General features: G+C 34.9%; 1 protein-coding gene across 1 annotated transcript in view; it reads left to right on the top strand.

Moving 5' to 3' along the window:
• The window catches only part of DPYD (dihydropyrimidine dehydrogenase), an 828,512-nt gene that overhangs the window by 546,925 nt on the left and 255,152 nt on the right, over positions 1-26,435 (top strand). The window contains exon 16 of the mRNA XM_032630437.1: positions 4,520-4,603. Within this exon, the coding sequence (XP_032486328.1) occupies positions 4,520-4,603 (84 nt within the window). The remainder of the gene's footprint in view (positions 1-4,519; positions 4,604-26,435) is intronic.

Genomic DNA, 26,435 nt, shown 5'->3' with positions numbered 1-26,435 from the left:
AGTGGGTCCCGAGCCAGTTCAGTGTTTACCTGTGCCACGTCCACTTCAAAGTGGTTTAAGATCCCAGAAAACTTGTGTCCCCAGTTTTGGATAGTTGAGACTAGTTGGCACTGTTGCTACATAGAAAGTTGGCAGTGGACCTCGTGTATTCTTTTAACAGAAGAAATTAAGAGAGAATCCAAAAAGAGTAGCTTCGTGCCTCTCCACCCTGCTTGGGCTCTGTTGTCCTTTGCCTGTTCCCCTGATCCATGGAAGATTTCCCTTCCCACTAGGACTCTGATGCACGACACCAAGCCACCCTCCACACGTCTGTCCTTCTCACTGTGCTTGGGCTCTGATATCCCACACTGGACCCTCATGGCTCTTCCTTAGATCTTCCTAGTCACCTACCTTGCTCTACCCCAACCAATGACTTTATAACTACATTGATCGGGAAGGAAGGGAGAGGTAAGGAAAGGAGAAGGGAAAGAGCTGTGTACCCGATTTTGCTGTATATATTGTACAAGGGTTTGTGGTTTGGCTTCCCTAGTTTCTCTGAGAGTTTTTATAAAATGATTCATAAAATTTTAAAAATCACACTATTACCACTACTCTGAGGATTCCTTAGAATAGTTTTCTTTTTTCCCCCTGAAGTATGGATAGCTACTCTAAATTCTTTTCAGATCAAAGCTGAGGAAGGGCAAGTTGGAGATTCTAATTGGATGGATGGACTGAGAGACAGGTAGATAGATAGCAATTGTTTACACTCACATAGTATTTGATGTAGCCCAGGCACTTTTCTAAGTCATTCACTTTGATTAAATTTATTTATACCTTAGAAAAGCAACCTTACGAGTTACTTTCATTGTTTTCCACCTTTTAGAAGTGAGGAAACTGAGGCCAAAAGTTGTTAAATGATATGCCCAAAATCACACAGCTAGGCTGTGGTAAAAGTGGAATTCAAACCCATGAACTCTGGCTCCATAGTCCACACTATTAACATATCATTCTACTTCATGCCGATAGATGGGTGATAGATAATATATGAAATTAGAAACAGCAAATTTTCTGTCACTGCCTTCACTAGATTACTTTATTGTATAATCATTTAGGTGAGGCAGAATAAACTCTGGGCTAAGTGACTAAACTAAAAAGCTTGTGACTAACAAGAGTAAGAATGCATGCCCAGTTTCAGTTAATTTAACATTTCATACAAATTCAGCAATTAAGGCTTTTTGAATGCCTATAGTTGCTTGGAAATAGAATTAACTACTTTTTAAGGTGGTGTAGCCTATGACAGAAATAGTCAAGCAGAGGCCAGTTGAAAATTCCCCATCTCTTTGTGTTACCTTGAGCAGGGTTATCTGTTTTTGAAGTCTAGATGCTCATTTCAAAGGTCTTTCCAGGTGTGTTTGGTGAGTCAGTGTTTGTATACGTGTATAACACTGGGGACATTTTTAACAATTAGACACTGAACAGACTTTAAATTGGATAAGTGGTTTTACAAGATTTTAATATTTATTTAAAGTTCAGAAGCTTTAAGGATGTCGAGTTGTAATGTTTTGTTAACACACTGAAACAACTCCAGCCATGAAATAAATGATTTCTAATCAGTTATGATAGTGACTAAGAATACAGGCTCTGGACTCAGAATGCTTGGGTTCAAGACCCTGCTCTCATTTACAAGCTATAGAACAATAAGTGAGTCACTTGAACTCTTTGTATTTTGGTTTTATCACTTGCAAAATGGGGATAATGGTATATCCCATTACAAAGAGCCTAGTAAAATGTCTGACATAGTGTAAGTACTCAGTAAATGTTAGCTATTATTGTCTACTATGATAGCTAATTGTAAACTTGCACCTACAATTTAGGAAATGTGTATAATGTAAATATGTATACGAATGGTACCTAAAACTTATTCCAAAATGTTGTTGAATTGATCTCCTATTAATTGCTGCAATTCAACTAGCAGTCTAAAACAAATAAAGAAGTCTAAAAGAAGTATTTGAAATAACTAAGAAATAATAAGAAAAGCGCAGTATTGTATATAATTACAACGTACTATGTTTTAATTAAGCTGGAAATTCCCACATGACATGGTTTTGAGATAGGTCATATTATCTCCGGTTTACACTAAAATAGATGGAGACAAAGAAAGTTAACTGACTTGCCCAAATTCCTTAGCAGCTCTAGGATTAGATCTCAAGAGTTTAGCAGTTTGTGCTTTGTCCAAGCTTACCACCAAACCAGCAGGAAAAAATGTAGCATGATTCATGGTGATTTTCAAATAACATGAAGCATTTTAAAATTGAATTAAAGAAGCAAAAACCATAATAAAACCATGTTAGAAAATAGGCTGAATGAGCAAATGAATTTTCACAAATGTACAGAAGAAAAAGCAGACTCACTAATGAATGAAAGTGGGTAAGACGTCAACCAAGAAAGAACTAACTAGAATTTTTAAGTTTGTTGAGGTCCTATTTAAAATTCATGAAACAGAAAAAAATAGGCTAAAATCTTGATTGATTAGGAAGAAAAGAGAGACTTGAAGAGACTCTGTTGGCCTAAAGAAAGGTTTGGTGCACCTAGAAAATAATGAACTTTTTGGTAAGTCTTTGTGTGATGCTATAGACATGTTATAATATTATGGGAACTGATTCAAGCTTCTGGTTTACCTTACTTAAAAGGAAATTGTGGCATTGGAAGAGTTCCAGAAGTTAGGTAAAAGAATTGTTTAGTTTATCCTCCATTCCTCAAATTAAAAAGCGTTCTGTTTGTTCTTAGAGTTTTTACAGAAGACTTCTCAAAAATTCTGTCTTTCTCCAATTATTATAAGAATGCTTAGCATGAAATATTTTTTTTCATTTTTAAGACCCATTTGTATACTAATGAATTAATGAGTTAAATAAGAAAGATTACCATTTAATTATTAAAGTAAGACAAAATTATCTGTACTTCATGTTTCTTAGCATGGACTTTTAAGAAATATAATAAAATTGATTATCAGTTAAAAAACATGAAAGAAATAGGAGAGAGAGATTAAGAGGTACAGACTTCTAATTACAAAATAAATGGGTCATGGGTATGAAATGTACAGTATGATAAATACAGTCAGTAGTAGTGTAATATCTTTATATGGTGACAGATGGTGACTAGACTTACCATGGTGATCATTTTGTAATGTATAGAAATGTATAGAAATATTGAATCACTATGTGGTGCACTAGGAATTAACACAGTGTTGTAGGTCAATTATACTTCAAAAATAAACAAACAAACAAACTCATAGAAAAAGAGATCAGATTTATGGTTATCAGAGTCAGGGTGTGTTGGGTGAAGGCAGTCAAAAGGCATAAACTTCTGGTTATAAGATATACAAGTATTAGGGATGTAGCGTACAACTTGACTAATATAATTATCACTGCTGTATGTCATATGTAAAGTTGTTAAGAGAGTAAACCCTAAGAGTTCTCATCACAAGGGCTCTTTTTCTTTTTCTTTTATTTGGTATCTATATGAGATAATGGATGTTCATCTACACTTCTTGTGGTAATCATTTCGTTATGCATGTGAGTCAAATCATTATGCTGCACACCTTAAACTTATTTAGTGCTATATGTCAGTTATATCTCAATGAAACTGGAAGAAAAAAATGAAAAATATAAAGAGCAAAACCAAGAAGAAAAAGCAACCTGATGCATGTGTTCTATGTATGTTTTACTTTTTTATATACATAGAAAAAGTAGAAAATTACACATTAAATTGTTAACATTGATTACTTTAGAGGTAGGAAATTGAAGGAGAGAAGAGAAAGACTATTTATATTTTTCTATACTTTGGTTTAATTTGAACTGTTACCAAAATTTTATTTTACTTTTAAATTTATTTAAAGCAACATAGAACATAATGAATGGTGTTCCAGTTTTGGGAATTAACATGCTTGAATGCTCTGAAGCATATGAAAGCAGTATTAATGAGTAATAAAAGTTAATTGATAAAAGAGGAACATTTAAAACTTTACTCAAATTCATTCCAGCTAGCCTACTACATTTTTCTTTGCACTGCTACCTCCAGTACCAATTATCCAGAATTAGTAAGATTTGTTTCTATGAAAATAGAAGCTGTGTAGGGCAGAATCAATGTGCTGTCAAGCAGACCTGAGTTAAAATCTCTGCTGTGGCATTTGATAACCAGGTTTGTCATTTAATTCCCTTGAGCTTCAGTCTCCTCATCTGTAAAATTGGTACCCTAATAATTCAAGGATTATGAGAGTCAGAGATAACAAATATAGCTCATATAGTGCAGTGAGTGTCATCTTATAAGCACTCAATAAATATTTGCTGTCGTTATTATTATTGCTGCCATACACACTCTCATTTGAGAGAGTCAGAATTTACCTCACAAGGTAGCCGTGGTACAGAAAGCAGAGTAGTTAAGATTTGGCAAATGTGACCTATGTTGAGTTATCAATGGTGAAACCTATCAGTACACGAATAAAGCTTTGCCTTTACTTTCATTTTCCTTCCACATCTTAAAGGCTTCTGGAGCAGATGCCCTGGAGTTAAATTTATCGTGTCCACATGGCATGGGAGAAAGAGGAATGGGCCTGGCTTGCGGGCAGGTAAGGACCTCAACAGCTGCCATTATGTATGTCTGTGTGACAGAACAGGCCCTGTACGGATAGTTACTATACCTTAGGCAGGAAGATGGGAGGATCAGATGAGTGGCTTGAGACTTCCAGGTCTGCATTGTTTAAATATTTAGTGCTTAAAAAGTGGAAAATGAGAGAAGTTGAAATTACAGCAACTGTTTAGGTTTATTGAGGAAAATATCACATTACGTGCTTGACAGGAGGTAATATTATAACAAATAGTTTTTAAAAGCGCTGAAGCAGAATTAGCTGATTTCAAATGCAATGTTCTTTATTCATTCCTGATGCTGATCCAGTTTCCCTGGAGCAATATACTGTACAAAATGCATTGTTCGTAGTGATTTTGTAGTAAATGGGGCACAGCACAAATTGCATTTTACATTTTTTAGCATATGATCATTATTCCCTAACTGTGTTTTGGGAGTTGCAAGAAGACTTTGATGCTATTTTTATTTTTGGATACAATAAATGGAAACTTCATGCTAAAGTACTTTCAAAAACCTAATGAATAAAATGTGGAAATATATGTTAATATGTAGAAAATATTGCATCTTTGTGTAACTAGATACAGTGTTATACGTTAAGGAACAATGTAAAAGCTTAATGCTAAAAAGGTGAGTATTTTGCATCTAATTTAGCTTTTAAGCCCATAGGGAAATGATGTGAATTAAATAATACAAAATGTTGTAATTTATGACAAATTTCCCAGTCCTAGAACGTTTAGTTTTATTTCCACATCTGACACAGGGCCTTGTACATAGTAGGTGCTCAATTCTTCAATTCTTTTTTTTTTTCCAAGTCATAGAATTATTTGAATTAAACTCAGAGGCCAGAGGCCCTTAACCTGGGCAGAAATTTCTGCTTGTTCAAATGAACATAGGTTGCTCTTTTCATATTAGCATTCAGGGAGGATTTTAAAGTACCTTGTAAATATTTAATTAACATTCAGAATAGATTTGTGACTTAGGAAGAAACCATTCTTTTATGGCAGCAGGAAAGGATGGCCTAGTCAAATGTTGCTCAAGTACATTCTCTGTTCCACTCACAACAAATTATCCAGAAGTGTGGTAATAGAATGAGCCTCAGAATTACCTGTAGAGGAAAAATACCATTGTATTAAATCATAACTTTTATAAGTCATATGATTAGGTAACTGTCAGTGTGTCAAGATGTGTAACTTCTTTAAAATGAGGAAGGTTCCTAAAAGGACACCTGCAGCAGGGCCTGAGGGAGTCAAGTTTCTCTCTTTACCCCTTTCCCAGTGTCTGAAACTTCGAACCAAAATATCTTTTAGTTACATGGATTAAAACAGCTATGGAAATTTAAATCTATTGACTAATTTTTAAAAGAAAGATGTGTTTTAATATATATTCCTTGCCACAAATATGACAATTATTTTGAAAATGTTGCCCACCTTTGAGTTTATTTTTTAGAGTAGACTTTTGCTCTGGGAACACCTCTAAAAACTTACCCAGCTGTTAAGTGTCTTAGGTATATCCTCTCCAGAAAGTTATTTAGCCACACAAATTTTCTCGCAGCCTTTGGCCGAATGAAGGTGCAAGTGCTAAAATTTTGCAGTCATGGAAAATTTGAACTCATGGAAAACATGTGTTCCAAAAACCATTATATCTTAGACTGAAGGAAACTTAGAACCATTTCCATTTCACTTGTTAGTTATAATCTCTAAAACTATAACCAATTCTTTCTATTAGCCAAGTTTAGAAATTTTCTTTTGAATTATATCCTCAAATTATATAATAGGAAAATAAAGCTAATTTAATCATTTTGCTCCAACATAATTTAAATGATTACTCTGCCTCGGGATACATGAATGTTCAATATTTTAAATAGCAGGAAGGAAGAATATTAGTGCATTGAAAAAAAAAATCTTTACTATAACTCTGAATTTTTAGAGTGTGCACAAAAACATCTGGGGCTTATTCATCTTTTCTGTCATTTCCTTTTTTCCTTTCTCTGTCTCCTGTTCCCACTGGCTCTTCTTCCCTCCCTAAGGTTCATAGTTTTAAACACTTGCAAGTTGGTGGGATAGGGAATTTGTACTCGTTGTAGGGGGACTGAGGAGCCATTCCAATTCATTTTTCCCATCACAGTGTGATCCTGAATCCCATCTGCTGAAAGCTCCCTTTGTGCCAAGCACAGACCTGTGTGTATCTCCAGAGCCTGATAAATGTTTGCTTCATGAATGAAACAAACTGACCTTAATTCCATGGCTAGAATATTTATCCATTGGAAACACTCTCTTGTACTGTCCACATTTCTGGTGTTTCTAGAAACAATAGTGATTTTAGCTCAAGATGAGGTAAGGTATCATAATACAGTACATTTTCCTCTCTAAACATCTGTTTTATTCTCCTTTATCTCAAATATTTTCTTGCAAATATCAAATAAGTGAAAAGTACTGCCTTTGTACCTAAGTGCTTTTAAATTAGCTGTATATATTTAAACATATACATATATATTTAAACTCTTTATGTTTCCATAACTGACTAAAAATTGTGAAAGATATGAATAGAAAAGGCTCTAACCTTTACAGCACAGAGACATCATATATATTTATGGAATTTATAGAAATAAATAATATCTCAAGCCGACCTTAGGAATTTGAATTGTATATTCCCTGCATGGTGAAACTTAATATAAAATCTTAAACACTTAGCATGACACTTTCTAAGTGTTTAAAGGCAGTCTCATTCTTTATTCTTTCCATCAACCATCTATGTCACCTTGATCAAGCCACTTACTCTCCTAAAGCATCAGTTTCCATTTCTATAACATGGAATTTGAACTAGATGATCTCTAAATCCCCTCCAGCTTTAATGTTCTTCAAATGCTAACATTATAGGCAGCAGGCTAACATGTAATTTTTTAATCTACCCATAAAGAGCATTGGTAAAACAAGAACAACTAAAGAAATAAATGCATATCATGTTGTTCTTTTTAAAAACATTAACATTTTCCCTGGCCTGCATAAAAGTCAACGTTTTACTTATTGCTCAAGTAAAGGTGAAAATGTGCTCTGGTTTGGGTTGTGTATACTCCAAAGAGTCAGAGGTATATTACAACATGAAAATTTTTTCTGTCTTCTTCCTTCTGCTCCTAACAATCCTCTGAAGTAGGATGAGTTTTTATCCCGTTGAACAAATTAAAAAATAAGAAACAAAACACCTGAGCTTCCATGCTTCCCAGGTCACAAAGCTGGTCAGTGGCTCCTGGGGCCTGAGTTTAATTAGCATGTAAGCCTGAATATAGGAAAGGCACGGAGAACAGTTCCTAATAAATCAGTACTTAAATATTAGCATAAATATTATTATTATTAATTTAAAATTAAGTGCAGGACTAAGTAAGCTCTAAGTCACAAACAAACCTGAACCTACTATGGAGGTGTTCTGTCCCTTGGGAATAAGGAAGCTTCTCTGATGTCTTGACATTCAAATTTAAAGTTGTCTACGTGCAATCTGTGTAAACCAATTTCCTGTGGCACCATATTACTTCATCAAGGTCCTTGAACTACAATAAATTCTCTAAAGTCCAGATGAAATGGGACCTCTTTGAGGTCTTCTCCTTTTCTGAAATGCTAAGTGTTCATAGGGCATTAAGTGAATATCCCTCTTTTGTCCTTTTAGAATTATACTGAACATTTTTACTTCCACCCTGTAGAACTTCCTAACCTAGATTCACACAGAAGCTGAATAGACCTTGAGTAGCTTTCTACTGTTGTGGTGGTTGTTTTGTTTTTGAAATTATTACCAACATTTTAAAAACAGGTGGCTGGACAAAAAAATTCGACTTCTTAGGTCTCTTGCAATAAGGAAGATATGGCCACACTTGGCCTGCACTGCCATGCAGCAATGAGGAACTAGAGCTTAATTAGGCTCCTTTAACAATGTATTTGGTACATGTAAACAGCAGCAAACATTTGACCAAGGATAAGTGCTCATTCGCAACATGGATTTGATCCGTATGTGCCTGTCCGGTTCAACCTTTAAATATTGAAACCAAGCCTTCCCAGCATTTTTGCTAATCCTCTGGGTTCCTGACATTGAAGATTCTCTAGGCTGCCTTCTTCAGCCAGCAGTGTCTTTAATTCTTAGACCCTCCATCAGCTACCAAACGAAAAATAGTTGGTGGGGGCGGCGTGGGGTATGGGATAAGTTGCCTTGTCTTCCTACCTTCCTATTTTATCTTCCACATAGCAAAAAAGGAGAGCAAGAGGAAACATGCTCCACAGGACTTTAAAATACTGGTTACATAATCCCCATGATTTTTTGTCCTTGCCATCAGAAAGCATACATTTTTAAAGTCTTTTCTGGAGTTACTTTTCACACCAGCTGTTTCCTTCTTTGCCTTGAGTCAGTGATGTGGCACAGACTCTCAGAACTGAGAGGAACCTTGAAGATTTCCCAGTTCAGCCTCCTTATTTAGAGGACAGGAATTGGGGACTGGGAAGTGATCTAAATAACCTTAGCCTGAGGTAACCAACTAACAAGGCTCAGAGCCTGTGATGCCCTTGTCGTTGACCCCCATCCGGTGTTCTGTCCAGTATTTTCTACTTTGTCATTTGGTTGTAACCAAATCTCTAGGCAACTGAATAAGTCAGTCAACTGCCCTAGAAACTTCTTACTTTGTACCTTTTTGAATACTATTATTCCCTCCGCCTGGAATTCGTATCTTTTCAACTGAAATTATTCAAATAAAAAGCACCTGTCTAATTCTATTTCAAATGACATCTAATTCATTAATTGGGTATGTTTTATCAATCAAACAAATCTTCCATGAGAAAGGAAAGATAATATTTTACCTATGAACAGGTTAAAGGTAGAAACTATCTCATTTCAGTCTATGGTGACCTAGAGATTGAATCACTGTCAATGAAGTTGGATTTCTTTATCTAACAGTTCTAAGAGGCTACAGAGATGTTATTTATCTGGCCCTTGGAGGATTCTCATTGTTCAGTGTTTTGGGTGCCATGGTTTGGCTTTCATTGTGGGTGTGATTGCTAAATAGTGCACAGCTAGCTTGGTAACGATTCCTTTGGATGGAAAATTCCAAAATGATAGTATGTAATTGAAGAGAAGACTACTCTAGCTTTACAGGCAAAGCAGAGTTCTGAATAAAGATGGCAGTGTCACATCATCACCTGCTATGTCTTTCTATCTCACAGCCCCCTCCATTTATTTACATACATTCTCTGCATAGAATTTCCAAACACTGGATTATTCAACTAAAACAGTCTTAACATTAATTTTCTCATCAGGAAATACATATACAGTCCTGCTTTTTATGATGATTTAGCTAAGCAAAACAAACTAGTTTAAAAGTGATAAATCTTAAAATGTTCAGTGATCTTAAATAATTGTTGAGTTATATTAAGATCACCTAAAGCAACACTTTGATATTTCCCTCATGATCTGTTCTGTGTCCAAATTTAATTTACATAAACTCTGTATTTTTATTAAAAAAAGAGAGAAAGGATTTGCTTCTGTTAAAACATGCCAACATTTTTCATAAAACACAGATTATTGCTCTTGCCCTTGCCAGACAGCAGATGTCTGTCACCAGGAAGAGAATCCAAAACTAAATGTGAGGACCACGTTGCCCCAGATGTGCTAGCACTTCCCTTAGGAAATAAAACCTTTTTCCAGCAGCTGGGCTAACAGACCCTCTATCTCATATGCAATACAAGGTCTAGGGAACAATGACCACAGCCTTGCCTCAATCTGGTCCCCATTGAATGTCTGCGGAGGGGACAGTATAAAGATACCTCTTTTAAAGCCAAAACAGCTGACAAGTGATAGCACTTTCTATATTTCCCAGGGGTGAAATGCAGGAACTCAAGAGTGAGAAATCTTAAAGGTTAGAGAAAGAAATGTGGGAGCCCCACCAGTGGTAAAATACAACAAACTCAAGTCACAGTGACCTCTCTGACATCTCTTGGGGGAATCTAAGGTGAGGCTTACTGCTGAGTTAAATTTTCTTTTTGATACTGGTTAGGTATGTGCCCATGAGACCTCCTCTGTTTAAGGTTCTTGATTCTTCTCATCCCTTCTGACTCTAGCCTCTCTAAGAAACATGGGTGTCAAAATGTTGCTTTGTCCTGAATGTGGTGTTTAACTTTGCTCTAATCAACATGGATGAATGTAAGTTCGGGCTAGGAAGTTGTTCTTGAAGTCTATGAGCTGACTGGCTAAACGTGGGCTAGGCTAGGTTAGCCTCAGTGGGTTGAGCCCCTGAGACGTCACAGGTTTGGAAATCACTGCACTGTAAAATAACCTCATTCCCGGAAGACGGACAAGAAATGGGTGCATGGTATAAGCTTCTGCAAAAGCCAATGAAATCTGATATTACCCAAATACATTTTACTATCCTGCATTCTTTTATTTTTCCTTTCGGCGGTATAATTTTGGAAGTGCTTTAAAATAAATTATCAACTTGGTTATGAGAAAGAGCATATCTGATTAAAAAGAAATATTTGCTTTACACTATAGTATGTTGCCTAATTTTTTATTTGATTTTAATTCCCAGACATTCGCATAGACATGGGTGCTTGGATAAGTAGACAACTACAGGAGATCTGTAAGAGGCATTTACAGAACTGCCAATATTTTGCCTTAAGCTGGTTCTCTATGAGTTTTTCAATTTTAGTTATTAATGTTGGTTAATGATATAACAATGATCCCTTTCTTTTAAAAATAATAAATCTTTAGTAGAAAGCAACACCCTTTAAATCTAACTGAGATACTAGTTCTAGATCAGGAAGTGTCATTGTTTTTATCTAGAATAACATTCATGGGTCTGTCAGTTAAAAATATATATATATATATTTAGTACAAATAGGTGGACCACCTGGTGAATGGTTGCAGGAAAAACATCTAAATATGTATTTTCAAACTTAATGTGTTTTTTACTACACTCATCATGTTATAATCCTGAAATAAAGCAGCAATAGCATTTCAAATTGTTTTAAAATCACTCTCAAATGATCACATCACAGTGAATTTGAGAGTTTTCTATATGTCTGTTGACTATAGCACAAAGATGAACCAAAAACATGTTTGACCTAAAGAGAGAGATGTGGGAATGAGGTGGGGAGAGGCTATGATCTTAGTCTGTGATATGCAGTTTGTATACCATAATGTCACACCAGAATAAATATGTATCAGCAGTGCGGAATAGAAACAAAGTTGGAAACCAAAATTACTAAGATAGAAATATTGGCACTGGAATGGCGGGTCCAGTCCTGGGATCCTACTAGCCTAGACTATTTGAAAGAAATGGCAAATAGGACTTGAGTCCTGCATTAATAGGGAAAAAAGACCCAGGAGTAAAAGGACACTGCATTTTGGGCTAAAAAGCAAGACTGGACCAGAAAACTAATAAGAACTCAGGAGCTAACAGACTCGGAGGCAGCAGAGTTCAAGATAAGGCAAGAGAGAGGATAATGAATAAGGCAAATCAAGGGAAGGCGTAAGAGGCACTGCTTTTAAGAAGACCGTAAAATTAAGGCAACTTCTACTTCAGAGAGGAAGTTTTTACACATTTCTCGCTGGGGTAGAAGTAATCTTTTAAAGTACAATCAGTTTAAGGCTTCCAGCTGGGAGTAGGTGAGCAATGTTAGGAAGGAGGCACATGGGTTTATTTGACTATGGAAGAAAATATTGCTCCTCCCTACCCCCAGAAAAGTAAATCAAAGAAAATAGATTTATCAAACTCATAGCATTTTACAGCCTAGGAGTGCTGATTCAAAACTGAAATTTCTATGTCTTTTGTTACCATCGTCCGGCAGTCACATTCCCAGGGAACTGTTACATCCCCCATCCCCTGAAACACATGAGGAGGTCCTTAAGGGGAATCACGGATTTTACACAAACATGAAGTCTGGTTGACGTCGATTACACTGCAGAAATCTTCATGACAGTCGTGTTTGGAGCTAACATTGTTTTTGTCCTTTCAAAAAAAAGTCAATTTGTCAAGTAGCAATATGATTAATTAATACATACTCTGAAAAGAAGTTTTGTTTAAAGAGATACCAATTTAAAGCATGACTGTCAATTTTAGCCACTTTGAGATGTCTTAAATATCTTTGGTTCTTTCCTCATATTACTTGCTATTTATTTTTTCTAGAAATGATAGGTTGGGTGTTTATTCTTCCCTCCCTATCTTTTGTTCCTGGGTGTATTCAGCTTTAAAAGTCCTCATAGATCAAAGGTAACTGCAAATTCAGTTACATTTAATGTATGTTAATCACTCATCAAAAAAGAGAATGCAGGGCTTCCCTGGTGGCGCAGTGGTTGAGAGTCCGCCTGCCGATGCAGGGGACACGGGTTCGTGCCCTGGTCCGGGAAGATCCCACATGCCGCGGAGCGGCTGCGCCTGTGAGGCATGGTCGCTGAGCCTGCGTGTCCGGAGCCTGTGCTCCGCAACGGGAGAGGCCACAACAGTGAGAGGCCCGCGTACCGCAAAAAAAAAAAAAAAAAGAATGCAGATTTTTTTCTCTTATTTGTAAAATTTCTCGTCCTCTATCAAATGAGATTTCTGTTGCCAGTTTTCCATTGCCAACATTTTTCTTTTCTTGACTATGGAAGAAACCGTATGGCAACAGAGTAGGCATTCCATTCCTGTTTTTTCTATCACTATGTTTTGCCTAATATGGGAGAACTTGGTATATGAAGGAACAGTTAGCTCCCTTCACTTCTAGTGTCTGTTCTTTGTTCCTCTTTCCTGTGTTCACTCTTGATCCTCCTTCTATGTTCTATCACCTAGGTCTCAAACTTTTAGAAACTAGCCTTTTTATTTAGGAGAAATAGATTCTAGAGACCCTATTTTGTACTCCCCAAATCATCATATATTTCCCTACTTTCATTCATTCAACAAATATTTAGAGTATCTACCATGTACCAAGAATTGTGTGAAATGCTAAGAATACAATGATGAGCAAAATTAGACATGTTCTCTGTCCTCATGTAGCTTTCCATTTAGTAAAGGAGAGAGATATTGGATGAATAACCCCACAAACAGTAAAGTGTGACTGGCATAGTAACCATGAAGCAGTGGTCCAGGATACTTGAAGAGCATGTAGTATGAAGTTTCTGGGCTACTCTGAAAGGTCAAGGAAGGATAACTTAAGGAAGTGATATTCGATCTGATAACTGAAATATTTAGAGGATTTTTAACTAAGTGAAATGATTGGGGTGGGTTAGAGCATTCCAGGCAGTGGAAACAATATGAGCAAAAGCCTTGCGGCTGAAATAACTCCTGTTGAAGGGCAAGAAATAAGAATGGGGTGCTTAGAAGAGATGTGTGTGGCACAAGACGGTATTGGAGAGGAAAATATAGGTCATGCTGTCTAAGACCCCATAACCAGGCCTTGTTAAGCATTTTGGTCTTATCCAAACAGCAGTGGAAAGCTATTAAAGGGTTTATTGAATATGTGTGTGCATATGTACATGCACATGTGTTTGGTGAGTGGGACGGTGACAACGGTGGGGATGATAGGATTATATTTTCATTTTGAGAGAATAGAATAGAGGAGCATGAGAATGGACTTGAGAAGACCAGCTGAAATCTCTTGCAGAAAGCAGTTCAAGTAAAAAATATCAATGGCTTGTAGCTTAGATGAAGAAAATGATGGTGGAGATAGAGAAATGGATATGCCAAAGGTAAGGAGTATATTGAACACCAATTGAGGATGAATTGGCTATGAGTTTTAAGGAAGAAACAAGTGGAAAGATAGTTCTTAGCTTTCTGTCTTCTGCAGATGGAGGAACTCTGGTATTATAAACTAAGATAGGTATATTAGCTTATGTAACTGATGGTACAAGGTTGAAGTTGACCTCATGATTGTCTGGATCCAGGAAGACAGATGATGCCTTCAGCATTCACACTCTCTCCAGCTTTCTCTTCTTTGTTCCATGGTGTCGTGAGTGACTCATTCTTACCCACAACAGATAAGCATTCTTTATCCATCTGATGACCTAGCCTCAGACAAATCCATGGTTTATAATCCCAACTATCAAGGGATCTTTACTTTTCCAATCCTGGACCATGAACTGATATCTGTGATTCTGATATTTTCAGTATACCTTCTCCAATCCTTATCACTAAGCTCTTATTAAAAAATTTCCTCTAAATGGAGCCATCCTTATTTTAAAAATTAAAAACTTACACATATAAAATTTTGAGTATTATATATATTAGATATTCACTCTCTCTATAGAAATGATAGATTTAGTGTAAAGGGAAATACAGTTTTCCCAATAGGTAGTAAATAAGGAATTATAGTTTTGAGGTGGCTACAAAGAAAGTTACCATGATATATATATATATATATATATATATATATATATATATATGTGTGTGTGTGTGTGTGTGTGTGTGTGTGTGTGTGTGTGTGTGTGTAATAAATAAATAAATAAACACCAAGATAATAAATTCATGAATAGTTTTTATGAACAATAGAAATTGAGTTTATTCACTTAGTGCCCGTATTATTCTAGGCAATTTGCTAGGTCTTTCTATACATGGAATCACATCCACTCCTCAGTCAACTTTGAGGTGGAAGATAGAACATTATCTATATTACAGACACAGGAACTATGGCTAGAGTGACTTGCTCTACATCGAACCCCCAAGATTAATGTTATTCTGACACATGCTATGTTCAGTAAATACTTTTTGGACAGATTAATAAAGGTATGAATGGATGAGTGAATGAATGAATGAGTGGATGAATTAAGCCTTCATACAAAGTGGTTTTTTGTGCCATTTTTATTGAGAAGATCTGGAGCAGAACATTATTTTCTGCTGTCTCCATGCCCACCACCTAATGGCAGACAGTTCTGGATTACAAATGCCTCCTGAATGTCCCCTCACACTTTGAGAGCAGGTACCATCACTGACATCTGCCAGGCTCTGATTCAAGGTCTAACTCACGTAATCCTCATCACAACTCTATGGCATATGTACTATTATTAATTCCCATTGTACAAAGGGGAGAGTCCAGAGATTGAAAGTGTAAGTAATGTGGCAGAGTCACATAGCAAGTAAACGGCAGCATCAGGACCCAAAACCTGGGCATCTGATTCATGAACATCTGCTCCCAACCTCAGGCACTAGTGCCCCTAAAAAAAGAATTTTAAAGAAGTAATCCCTGGCTTTACTAATCATAGAAATGGATACATATCTTAATGATGCATGTCTTTGAAGAGAGTGCTATTTGTGGAAGTAATGAAAACTCTTCTATATAAACTACTGAAAAGGCCATGCTCCTGAAAATGATTGGTAAAAATAATTTGAATGATCTTTACTTTTATGTCCTATTTATTTTTTCTGTATCCAAGTTCATTTCTAAAAAGAAGCCCTAACAGTTCTTTTTTAAATCTCCAGACGTGATTAAAATACAGTGCAATTTTACAGCCATGAATGTTCATTTTCAAGGACTGTTTTTATTCTAAAAATCCATTTTTTTTTTGTTTCTATTTAACATCATCCCTCCCCTAGAGGAGGCAATATGTGATATTGAGCATTCAGAAACTACTCCTGATAGATGGTGATTATTCAGGAGAAGCTGAAGAGGGGTGAAAAAACTCCCACAGAGGTGCCCCAGAGTTAATTCGCCCTTTCTTCACAGGGTAGAGAGCACTAAATATGCAGAGCACCATCCTGACCATAAGTGGTTCTGTCCTCGCTGGCCATTCCACAGCCCTACCCCTCTACAAAGGGTGGATCATTAAGCCATCCAACGGTGGGGAGTATTTTCATATAGCTGTTGCCCTTTAGAACAGCCTGGCAGCGAGTGACCATAATAAATTATGCACTGTTCTGTGAGGCTGTGACACAATGTATTGGTGGAACAGCGGGGGTGTTAAAAAATCCATTATTTGAAAATTTTGTTTCTTTTTCTTACTAGATTCCATGCTGCTCTTTTTCTGTCATCTTGATCCTTTTTTTCGTATCTATTGTTTTGAGGGTTTTGTGTCTGACAGTTCTTTTCTACTGCTGGTTTTGTCCTTTTTGTTACGTTGTTTCTGCCTTCGTGGGCTCCCCCACCTCCTTTTCTTGGTCTTGTATGTCGTGAGCCTTGTTCTTTTCTGTCACACAGTCATTTGCTTTACTTTTCTTTCTCTTTCTGCCTTATTGCCTCATGTAATGCAAAAACAAATTCTCTTTTTGTTGGCATTCTTTTACATGGTGTTATGTGGTTGTCATTTTCCCTTCAGGATAGGTGCACTTTACTGTACGTGATATTCGTTTTGGTTCCAAGAATCCTACACACACGTCAAGAGGAGTGCCAAGGCTGATGACAATAAAAAACAATCAAAGCAACCAGTAAGAATTGTTCTTTGAGAAGAGTGCAGACCTATTTCTTCCCTGTAGATCAATTCACATAGAATCTGTATGTTTTTGTTCCTAATTTTCTGTATTATTCAGGGTTTTCATCTTTTTCCAAAAGTAGGTCTATTATTCCAAAGTGGCAATTATGTTGACACTATTCCTGGCAAATCTACCTATTTGCTTTTCCTTCATTGTTTTTCTATTGATGAACACAGCCTGAAAAGATAGTCTGGTAGCTGAAACATCCATTCATTCAATTAATTAATTAGTTATTAATTGAGCAACTATTATGTGGTAGGAATTGTGCAGGTGTTGAGGATACTGGATACCATCAGCTTTGTTTTGCATTTTTGTATTCTTTAATTAGTCATGTCCCTCATCCCCAATTTCTTTCCTCTTTCTGTGGACACCTGTCTGTTATTCTGCCTTCTCCGTTTTCTCTTCCTTGATCCTTTTGGACCTAGCACTCCTATTCTTTATCTAGATTTATTTACAAAGAATTTCTGATTTTCTTCCTAAATTGGATTAGAAAGCTCAAATTTCCTTGGCAGTGAATATCCAAGAATATGCCAGATTCTTCAGTCTCATTTTTGAGTTGCATTTAAAGACAAACGTAAACAGTATCCTCACGTCTGGTATGATTATGGATTTTTGTAATATTTGCAGTAGGTGAATTTAATTGTATTAATATGTATACTTATTAAATATTAGTGTAATTAAATAAAAATCTATAATTAAACTCTTCCTTTTGCGGCATTTAGTTCCTTGTTCCTTTTAAATGTTTCTCCCTCTGTTTGCTTTTATTTGGTTGTTTATTTTCTCTTTCTGTAAAATTACTATTTTCTAATTTGGTTTCTCCTGAATCACGTTTGGTTTTCTGTTTCTATCTCTACTGTATTTTTATACTTTCATTCTCTATTTTTTTTTACTTTATTGTATTCCAGGGTTGTTGCTGTTTTTATTTTTTTGGTACTTGATATTTTAAATAAGAATTGCTTTAGTAGCTCAGAAAAGCTAGTTTATTGTTTTTTGACACTTAAATGATTTTCTTCTATCTCCATAATCATTTTCTTTATATTTTTCATCTCTCCACTTTTCCTCATGTCTCCAAATTTCTAGTTAAGTGCTTCCTTCATTTTGTGGTTTCTTTTTCTCTTTTCTTGCCACTTTGAATTCTGCCCTTTAACTTTTTCCTGTATCAGTCTTTTTTTTTTTTAAGAAACACTGGTCCCTTTAATATCATTTTACAAATGCCATTGGAACAACTTCTCTTATTTTTACTAATTGGCCTTCAGAGTAAACTCTCAAACTTGTAATATAGTGCATTTTATGCACCCAAAAGAATAAGTCAGTTGTCCTGTCAGCTTCCAGATGAAGTAAAATGCTCGTGTTATTTTCTCATATATTTCACACTTCCATTTTTAATATTATCTTCTTTAGTTGGTAGAAGAGAAGAGGGAGGAACATATATAAAGAGCTATCAAGATGTTGTAAAAGTGAAAGGGAGATAATAAACTGAAAGTAAATAAGCAAATGTGGTAACTAGGACACTTGCATCCTTAAAGGATGCCATGGGGGAAATATTTTTGGTGACAAGATAGAAGATGAGAAGTTCAGGAAACCTCCCACAGATTTGTTCCTAAAAAGCAGGGCTTTTGTAGCTGATTCCACTAAGCAAAACTGACTTTTGTATTAGGTGAACCCAGTTCACCTCTATAGTTTTATTCATCCCATTCTCAGCCTTGACGAGGCATCGCTCCTGTTTTGTGTGCCTTTGACATGATGTCCTAATTTTTAAAAGTCTACGGTATCAGTCTCTTTTGAATCTCCTATTGCATTTTTATCAACCGGATTCCACTTATGATATAAACCATTGACTAAATGATAACATTTTTTAAATCAGCATATAAAACAATCCAAAAAATTACATCATATGTTTTCTCCTGATTTTATGACTTATAGTACCATGAATAATTGAAGTTCACTTCTTCCTGTGCCTTCCTTGACTGGTGTCAGTCTTAATATAAAACCTGTCATCTTTAAAAAAAAAAAAAACTCTCCAACATTAAACTATTAATTTATCAGTTAGTTTATTTGGCTGACCCCTGTACCCAAACTTTCAGATCACCTCAAATTTGTCAAATGGAATAGTTGCTTACAGAAGTTATCCAGTCTTATATGTAGATTAGTAAATATAAAATTGGCATGGGCAACACACATTCTGGTATAAGTTGTGAACATAAAAATAGAGAAAGCAGGTAAATTTAGAGGGCTATATTATTATTTTTTAAATGTTTGTATACAGTGGTACACTTCAGATTAGGAAGCTGTTTAAGTAATGTATTTTGGGCTAAATCTTATGACTTGAATATTTAATTTCTTCCTTCTCACCACCAATACCCCAGTCAGTATTATAATAAAGTTTAATTTACTTTGTTAAAAAGGAAGTTTTGGGCTTCCCTGGTGGCTCAGTGGTTGAGAGTCCGCCTGCTGATGCAGGGGATGTGGGTTCGTGCCCCGGTCCGGGAGCCATGGCCGCTGAGCCTGCGCGTCTGCAACGGGAGAGGCCACCGCAGTGAGAGGCCCACATACTGCAAAAAAAAAAAAAAAAAGGAAGTTTTGATTTTCTCATGACTCCCTTTCTTGTGTGGTCCCCTTCCCTGTCATTCTTACCTCTCTCTCCTGCTCTGAAGAGGAGCAGTCCCAGGTCTAAGACTACTTTCATCTCACAAGATTTAAAAAAAAAATTCTCATGGTTTACCTTCTTTTATTTCTTTTATTATATTTTTCTTCTTTTTATGCTTACTTAGCGTTTTTCTTGTTTGAATGTGTCTTATGGTTTCTGATTCTCAGAATCATCACTAATTTTTTGATAAGAATTTGTAGGATTGGCTTACATTGCTAGCAACAAATAGCTCTTGTTTTCTTGAGAGTTTACTGTATGCCAGGAAATGTGTCAACATTTTACATAGATTATATTATTTAATCCTCAAACAACCCTCTGAGCTAGTGTTACCGTGTTCCTGATTTTTGCAGATAAAGGAATAGAAGCATAGAAAGGTTAAGCAATTTGTCCAAAATCCTGCAGCCAAGACATGGCCAAGCCAGGACTCAGAGTCAGGGTGTGTAACTACAGGTCTGTACACTTCACCACCACTCCATAGCTCCTCTTCTAAAGTGATGCCACGTTATATTAATTTGTTTTTAATCTTGATGTAAGAATAAGCGATTTCCTCGTTGTATCTTTCTTCATCATTAAATCTGATGAGAGCAGAACTCTATATGGGAGGTTTGAATCCTATGGTGTTGACATCTTGATCCATATGCTCCTTAGCATATTTTCTTGGCTCCTTTCTGCCCACCAACCACATGAGATTAGTTTATGCATGAAAGTGACTTTTGTCCTACCTCCATTTCTAATGTAAATATTTTCTAACGGCAGGTCTATATCACATTCCTTTTCATAACCTCCTCATTGCCTTGTACCTTAATGGTTTCCAGATAAAGGGTCAAAATTATAAACCTGCTGTTCAGTGCTCATCTTACAACAGATGAGTCTTCTCACTATACAGGAGAAAAGAAGGCAAGGCAGCATCCTTCCTTCAATGTAGGCCAAATAGAGAAGTCTCAGAGTCCTTCCTAAGTGGTCTGTTTTGCAAGGACGTCATTCAGCTTTACACATTTTTATTTTCTTCATTTACTGGAATTGAGTACAAAAGATGAAGCAGGATAACTTGGCTAAGCAGTTAACTTTATAGAATCCAAGGATCTCATATACTTGAAAAGGTTTTGTAGAATTTTTAATAAATACTTCCAAAGAGCTTATGTTTTTATTTCGAATTACAATTCTACAAAATTTAATCCCTTGTTATTGCTTTGTCAGACTTTTAATTGAATTATTCAAAACATGAAACAAAAGGAAAGGGTTGTAGATAGCACAGTAATATTAGCAGAATTACCAGAGTGCTGAGAATTATTAAAGAGGACATTATGTTTGTTAATCGGGCATTTAATTTTACTTCTGTTTATTGATGGAAAACATCCTCTTGGAAAGGATTTTTTTCAAAAACCTTAATTGTGACAATACTGTCTTAACATCCTTGGATATACTGTACAACCAAAAGCTGTTTGAAACCTAATTAGTCAAAAAGACTCATAATTTTCATTTTAATTATAGAATGGCTGACCAACATTATAGTCAGATCGGTCTTTTGTGCACAGGAAAAAGCAGCCCTTCCAAAACTAGCTTCAAAAAATGGGAAGTGTTTGGAGAAAAGATTTTAAAGTATTACAGACTATAGCAAAAAAAGGAATACCCCCCTCTCAACTCATTTTATAAGTCAGGCATAACCTTGATATTGAAAGGTCAGTGTGAGAAATTGCAGGCTAATCTCACTCATGAGCATTGATACAAAATACCAAACAAAATATTAACATGTTGAATCCCACAATGCATTAAAAATGTGAACATAGCATGACACTTGGGGCTTACCTCAATAAAGCAAGGTTGGTTTAACCAAAAGAGAAAAACATTAAGGTAAATCATCACATAAAGTGTCAAAAGGGAAAAAATTTATATGATCATCTCAATAGCTACAGAAAAAATGTTTGATAAAATTCAATATCTATTCATAATTTTAGAACCATCTTAGAAAACTATGAATAGGAATGAATTTCCTTAAAGTGATCTAACATGTTTGCAAAATACTTGCAATATATATTATTTTTGCAATAATACATATTGCAAACTTAATGGTAAGCATTTCTTTAAGATCAGTAGTGAAACAAGGATACCTGCTATTTGCATATCTGTCCTACATTGTACTAGATATAAAATGTCAATGCAGTAAGACTAATTAATTTTATATTATAAAATCAATTTATAATAAAATAAAAGTATAAAAAATTTTAAATATAAGGATTAAAAAATTAGATGATATATATCTTCTGATTATCTATAGTGAAATTATAAACTAATCCACTGATAAATTATTAGAATTAAAAAGATTTTAGGGCTTCCCTGGTGGCGCAGTGGTTGAGAGTCCGCCTGCCAATGCAGCGGACACAGGTTTGTGCCCCGGTCCGGGAAGATCCCACATGCCACGGAGCGGCTGGGCCCGTGAGCCACCGCTGAGCCTGCGCGTCCGGAGCCTGTGCTCCGCAACGGGAGAAGCCACAACAGTGAGAGGCCTGCGTACCGAAAAAAAAAAAAGATTTTAGAAAATTTCTAGGGAAAAAATCAATATGCAAACATCAATTCATTTATACACTAGCTACACCAAGTTGGTAATGTATTTTTTTAAACTATACACTATTGTTGCATTAAAAAATATAAATAAATAGATTTAATCTAACAAAAGATATATATAATCATTTTGTAGAAAATTTAAAAATTTTTATTGAAAGACATTTTAAAAAGATGTAAAAAATGGAAAATATCGTCTTCAGGAACCAGATATTGCTATAGAAAGATTTTCATTTTTTTCCAAGTAGATCTCTATGTTTATTGCAAACCCAATCAAAATCCCAGCAAAATTATTTCATTGAAATTGACCAACTGAGTCTAAAGTTTATATGGATGACAAAAAAATAGCCAAGGCATTCAATAATAATAATAATAACAAAGATTCATATAGCAGTTATTCTGTTCTAAACATTGTTCTAAGCACCTAATATACATTGAGTTGGCCTTAACCACTATCAAAAATTCTTATAAAGCTATAGCTCTTAGGATAGTGGTTTTGGCACAGGTTTAGATATTCAAGCAAAGTTACAGTATAGAGAATTCATGAAAAAATCCCAAACATATATGGAAACTTGATTTAAGTGAGCTGTAATTGCAAACCAGTGCAAAAATATTGAACTAAGAACTAAATGGTACTAGGACAATTGTTAGCAATACACAAAAATCAAATACATGTAGTTAAAGACCTAAATGTGATAGGCAAAAACATTTACTAAAAACATTTAGAAAACAATGTTGAAGAATGTGTTATTGACCTCATGATCTGGAAGCTCTCTTTAAACAGGCAGAAAAAGCACAAATCGTAAAAGAAAAGATTGATATCAAAAGATACCATGAGGAGAGTGAAAAGGCAAGATACAAACTGGGAGTAAACATTTGTTCTACAAACAATTGACAGAGGAGTAAAATTTAGAATGTATGCATTTCTTCAAATTTACAAGAAAAAGACAACTCAGTAGAAAAATGGGGAAAAGAATTGAATAGTCACTTAAGAGATAACATAAAAACTATAAACAACCAAACGCTCATCCACAATAAAAAAGATAGAAAAATCTGTAATGTAGTTATACAGTGAAATACTATACAGCAATAAAAAAGATTGGTACACAGCTACATGCAAAAATGTAAATGAATCTTAGGAATTTGATATTGAGCTAAAAAAGAAAGTTTCAGAAGAATAAGTAAGAAAGGATATAATTCCACATATATATAATGGCTTGGCCAAAAAGTTCATTCGGGATTTTGTAACATCTTACCAAAAAACCCGAACAACTTTTTGGCCAACCCAATAATATAAAATTATTTAATATTAAATTATATGTTTTTTAGGGATGTAAATGTATATGGTAAAACTAATTTTTAAAAAGCAAGGAAATGAAAAAAAAAGCAAGGTAATGAGAAACACAAAAGTATTTTTATGTAAAATATATATTTTATAAATATTCTTTTGTATTTATTCTATTCAGAATGTCATACTGTGTGAAGTAAGTCAGACACAGAAAGAGAAATATGTCACTTATATGCAGAATCTTAAAAAAATGATACAAATGAATTTATTTACAAAACAGAAACAGACTCGCAGACTTAGAGACGAACTTACAGTTACAGGTTGGGAGGGGAGGGAGAGTTAGGGAGTTTGGGATTGACATGTACACATTGCTATATTTAAAATGGATGACAGCAAGGGCCTACTGTATAGCACAGGGAACTCTGCTCGGTATTATATAACAACCTAATTGGGAAAAGAATTTGAAAAAGAGCAGATACATTTACATGTATAACTGAATCACTTTGTTGTACAACTGAAACTAACACAACATTGTTAATCAACTATACTCCAATATAAAATAAAAAGTAAAAACAAACAAGACAAATAATGAAAAAAATCTCTATGTTCAAAATCTCTGCAATCGGAAAAAAGTCTTGGGAAAAATAATTCAGAAAACACCAATCCAAGTGCAAATGATTTCACCGCTGCTTTTGTACTTCCGTTAGGCAGGTTGCATAGTCACTAAGAGCATAGATCACAAAACTGGATTACTGGATTCAGTCTGTATGCATACTATATGCTATATAAAGCAACTGCCTTTGCATTCAATTCCTCTTCTGTAAAATGGATTAATAATAGTATTCATCCTATAGAGTTGTAGTGAAGATTAAAATACATGTAAATATTTAGAAGAATAGAGTCTGCTTGCGTATGTAATTGCAATTAAGATTCTTGTCATTTTTCTTCCTGCTGTTTTCTACTTACCAACTAAAAGGCATTTTCTTGCATTCCCACAGTAATCATGATCCAGTACAGGATATGAGTTATGAGAGGAAGCTGATTGAGCAGCTCGGCTTTGATTCAACTTTAATTTTGAGTTGTGAATGAACATTAAAAGTATAGAAAAATGCCAAGGCTATGTCGTTGAGTGAATAGAAGAGGTGACATAACAGAATGGACACAATTATTTCATCTCATCATTCATGCTACTAACAAAACATATGCCAAAAATATTCCTCTCTGTGTGGGTAGCAATATGGACAGCTTTAATCTTGTTTTTGCCTATATGTATTTTCTAAAGTGAGCATGCCTTATCCATATAAGCAGGAAGAAAAGGACATTAGAAAAAAAGATTTCTAGCCAATTAAGAAGAAGAGAAACAACCCAATAAAAAATGGATCGTCAATTTAAAGAAGCAGAATTGCAAATGGCCAGTAAACGCGAAAAGATAGCCAACTCAGTAGGTCTACATGGAAATGCAAATTAAAGCAACAGAGACACTAAATTTTTCATCAATTAAATTGGCAAAGAGTGATAACCTTCTGTGCTGTTGTGGATGTGGGGGAAGCGGTCACTCTCACATTTTGTTAATGGGGAAGTAAATCGTACCACACTTTGAGAAAGTGTTTTTGCTGAATCTGAGTAAATTTCAGGGCATGAACTTTTAGGCCCAGTAATCCAATTCTAGGAATCTTATCCTATAAAAATCTTAGCATATGCATAAAACATGTTGAAAATAGTTCAGTGCAGCAGTATTTGTAAAAACACAAAAACTGGAAACAACTTAATTGTTCATCTTTAAGGGACTGGCACATCCATACAACAGGATACTCTACCATTTTTAAAAAGAACGAGGTAGGTCTATATGTTTTAATCAGGGGGAAAAAGTGAACATGTCACATATATCAATGTATGTGGTGTGTATATATATATATGTGTGTGTGTGTGTGTGTGTATACATATATATGTATATATATATATATATATATATACAGAGAGAGAGAGAGAAGAAAGCAAACGATTAAATTTTTGTTAAATAAAAATAATACATAATTATATATAGATATGCCTATATAAACATAGGGTAAAGAAATGAAAAGAATACACACTAATGTTCCTAGTGGTTAGAAACTCTGGGATTGGGAAGGGGGAAATTTTATTTCTTCTTTTATACAATTATATAGGAACAATTGTTAATTCTTGGGTGTTTTAAAATTTCAGTCAGGTTTTAAACGGATATTATTATGTTTGAGTGCACAGGATAGGATCCTGTAGTTAAAATAATTTCACTACCACTGTTGTTATTAAGCTATGAAATGCTATTGCATGACATTAAGTCAGGCCCAATGTTTTTTCTATTCAAAGAATAAACCAGGTTTATTTGGAAATATATTGTTCCACTTCCAAAATTCCTTAGAATGATTACTAACAACCACAGGTTAACTTTTGGGAGGAGTCTCATTTTTTTTTAGAAATAATGATCTACAATAAATTATCCTAAACTCATTTACTTGATCTAGAATTCCTGTCTATGAAATAGTCCAAAAATGACTAGTTTCCATCTAATGAGGAATTATAATTTGATAGTGCTAAATAACTATTTAATGATAATATATCAATAAATAATAATTAAAATTATTGGAATAACTTTTTCAAAATAAGGTACTTGTTAAAAAAATTTTTACAGTGGACACAGCACATGAATCTTTATTTACCATTCATAAATAGGATAAATAGGTAGTAAGTCATGATATAAATATAAGCAAGTTGAAATTGTAAAGACTTGTAGACTTTTAAAATTTGCCATTGCTTTTGTGAAGATTTATAATATCTTACCAGCTATTTTTTGCCTATTTATTGTAGTGAAAAGACTTTATCCTTTCATACCTACCCATGAGAAAAAGCCATTTGTAGCTTCAGCACTCATATATTAAAGA

The sequence above is a fragment of the Phocoena sinus genome, chromosome 1, assembly GCF_008692025.1.
Source record: "Phocoena sinus isolate mPhoSin1 chromosome 1, mPhoSin1.pri, whole genome shotgun sequence".
Lineage (NCBI taxonomy): Eukaryota > Metazoa > Chordata > Mammalia > Artiodactyla > Phocoenidae > Phocoena > Phocoena sinus.
This window is presented reverse-complemented; position numbering and strand designations above follow the sequence as displayed.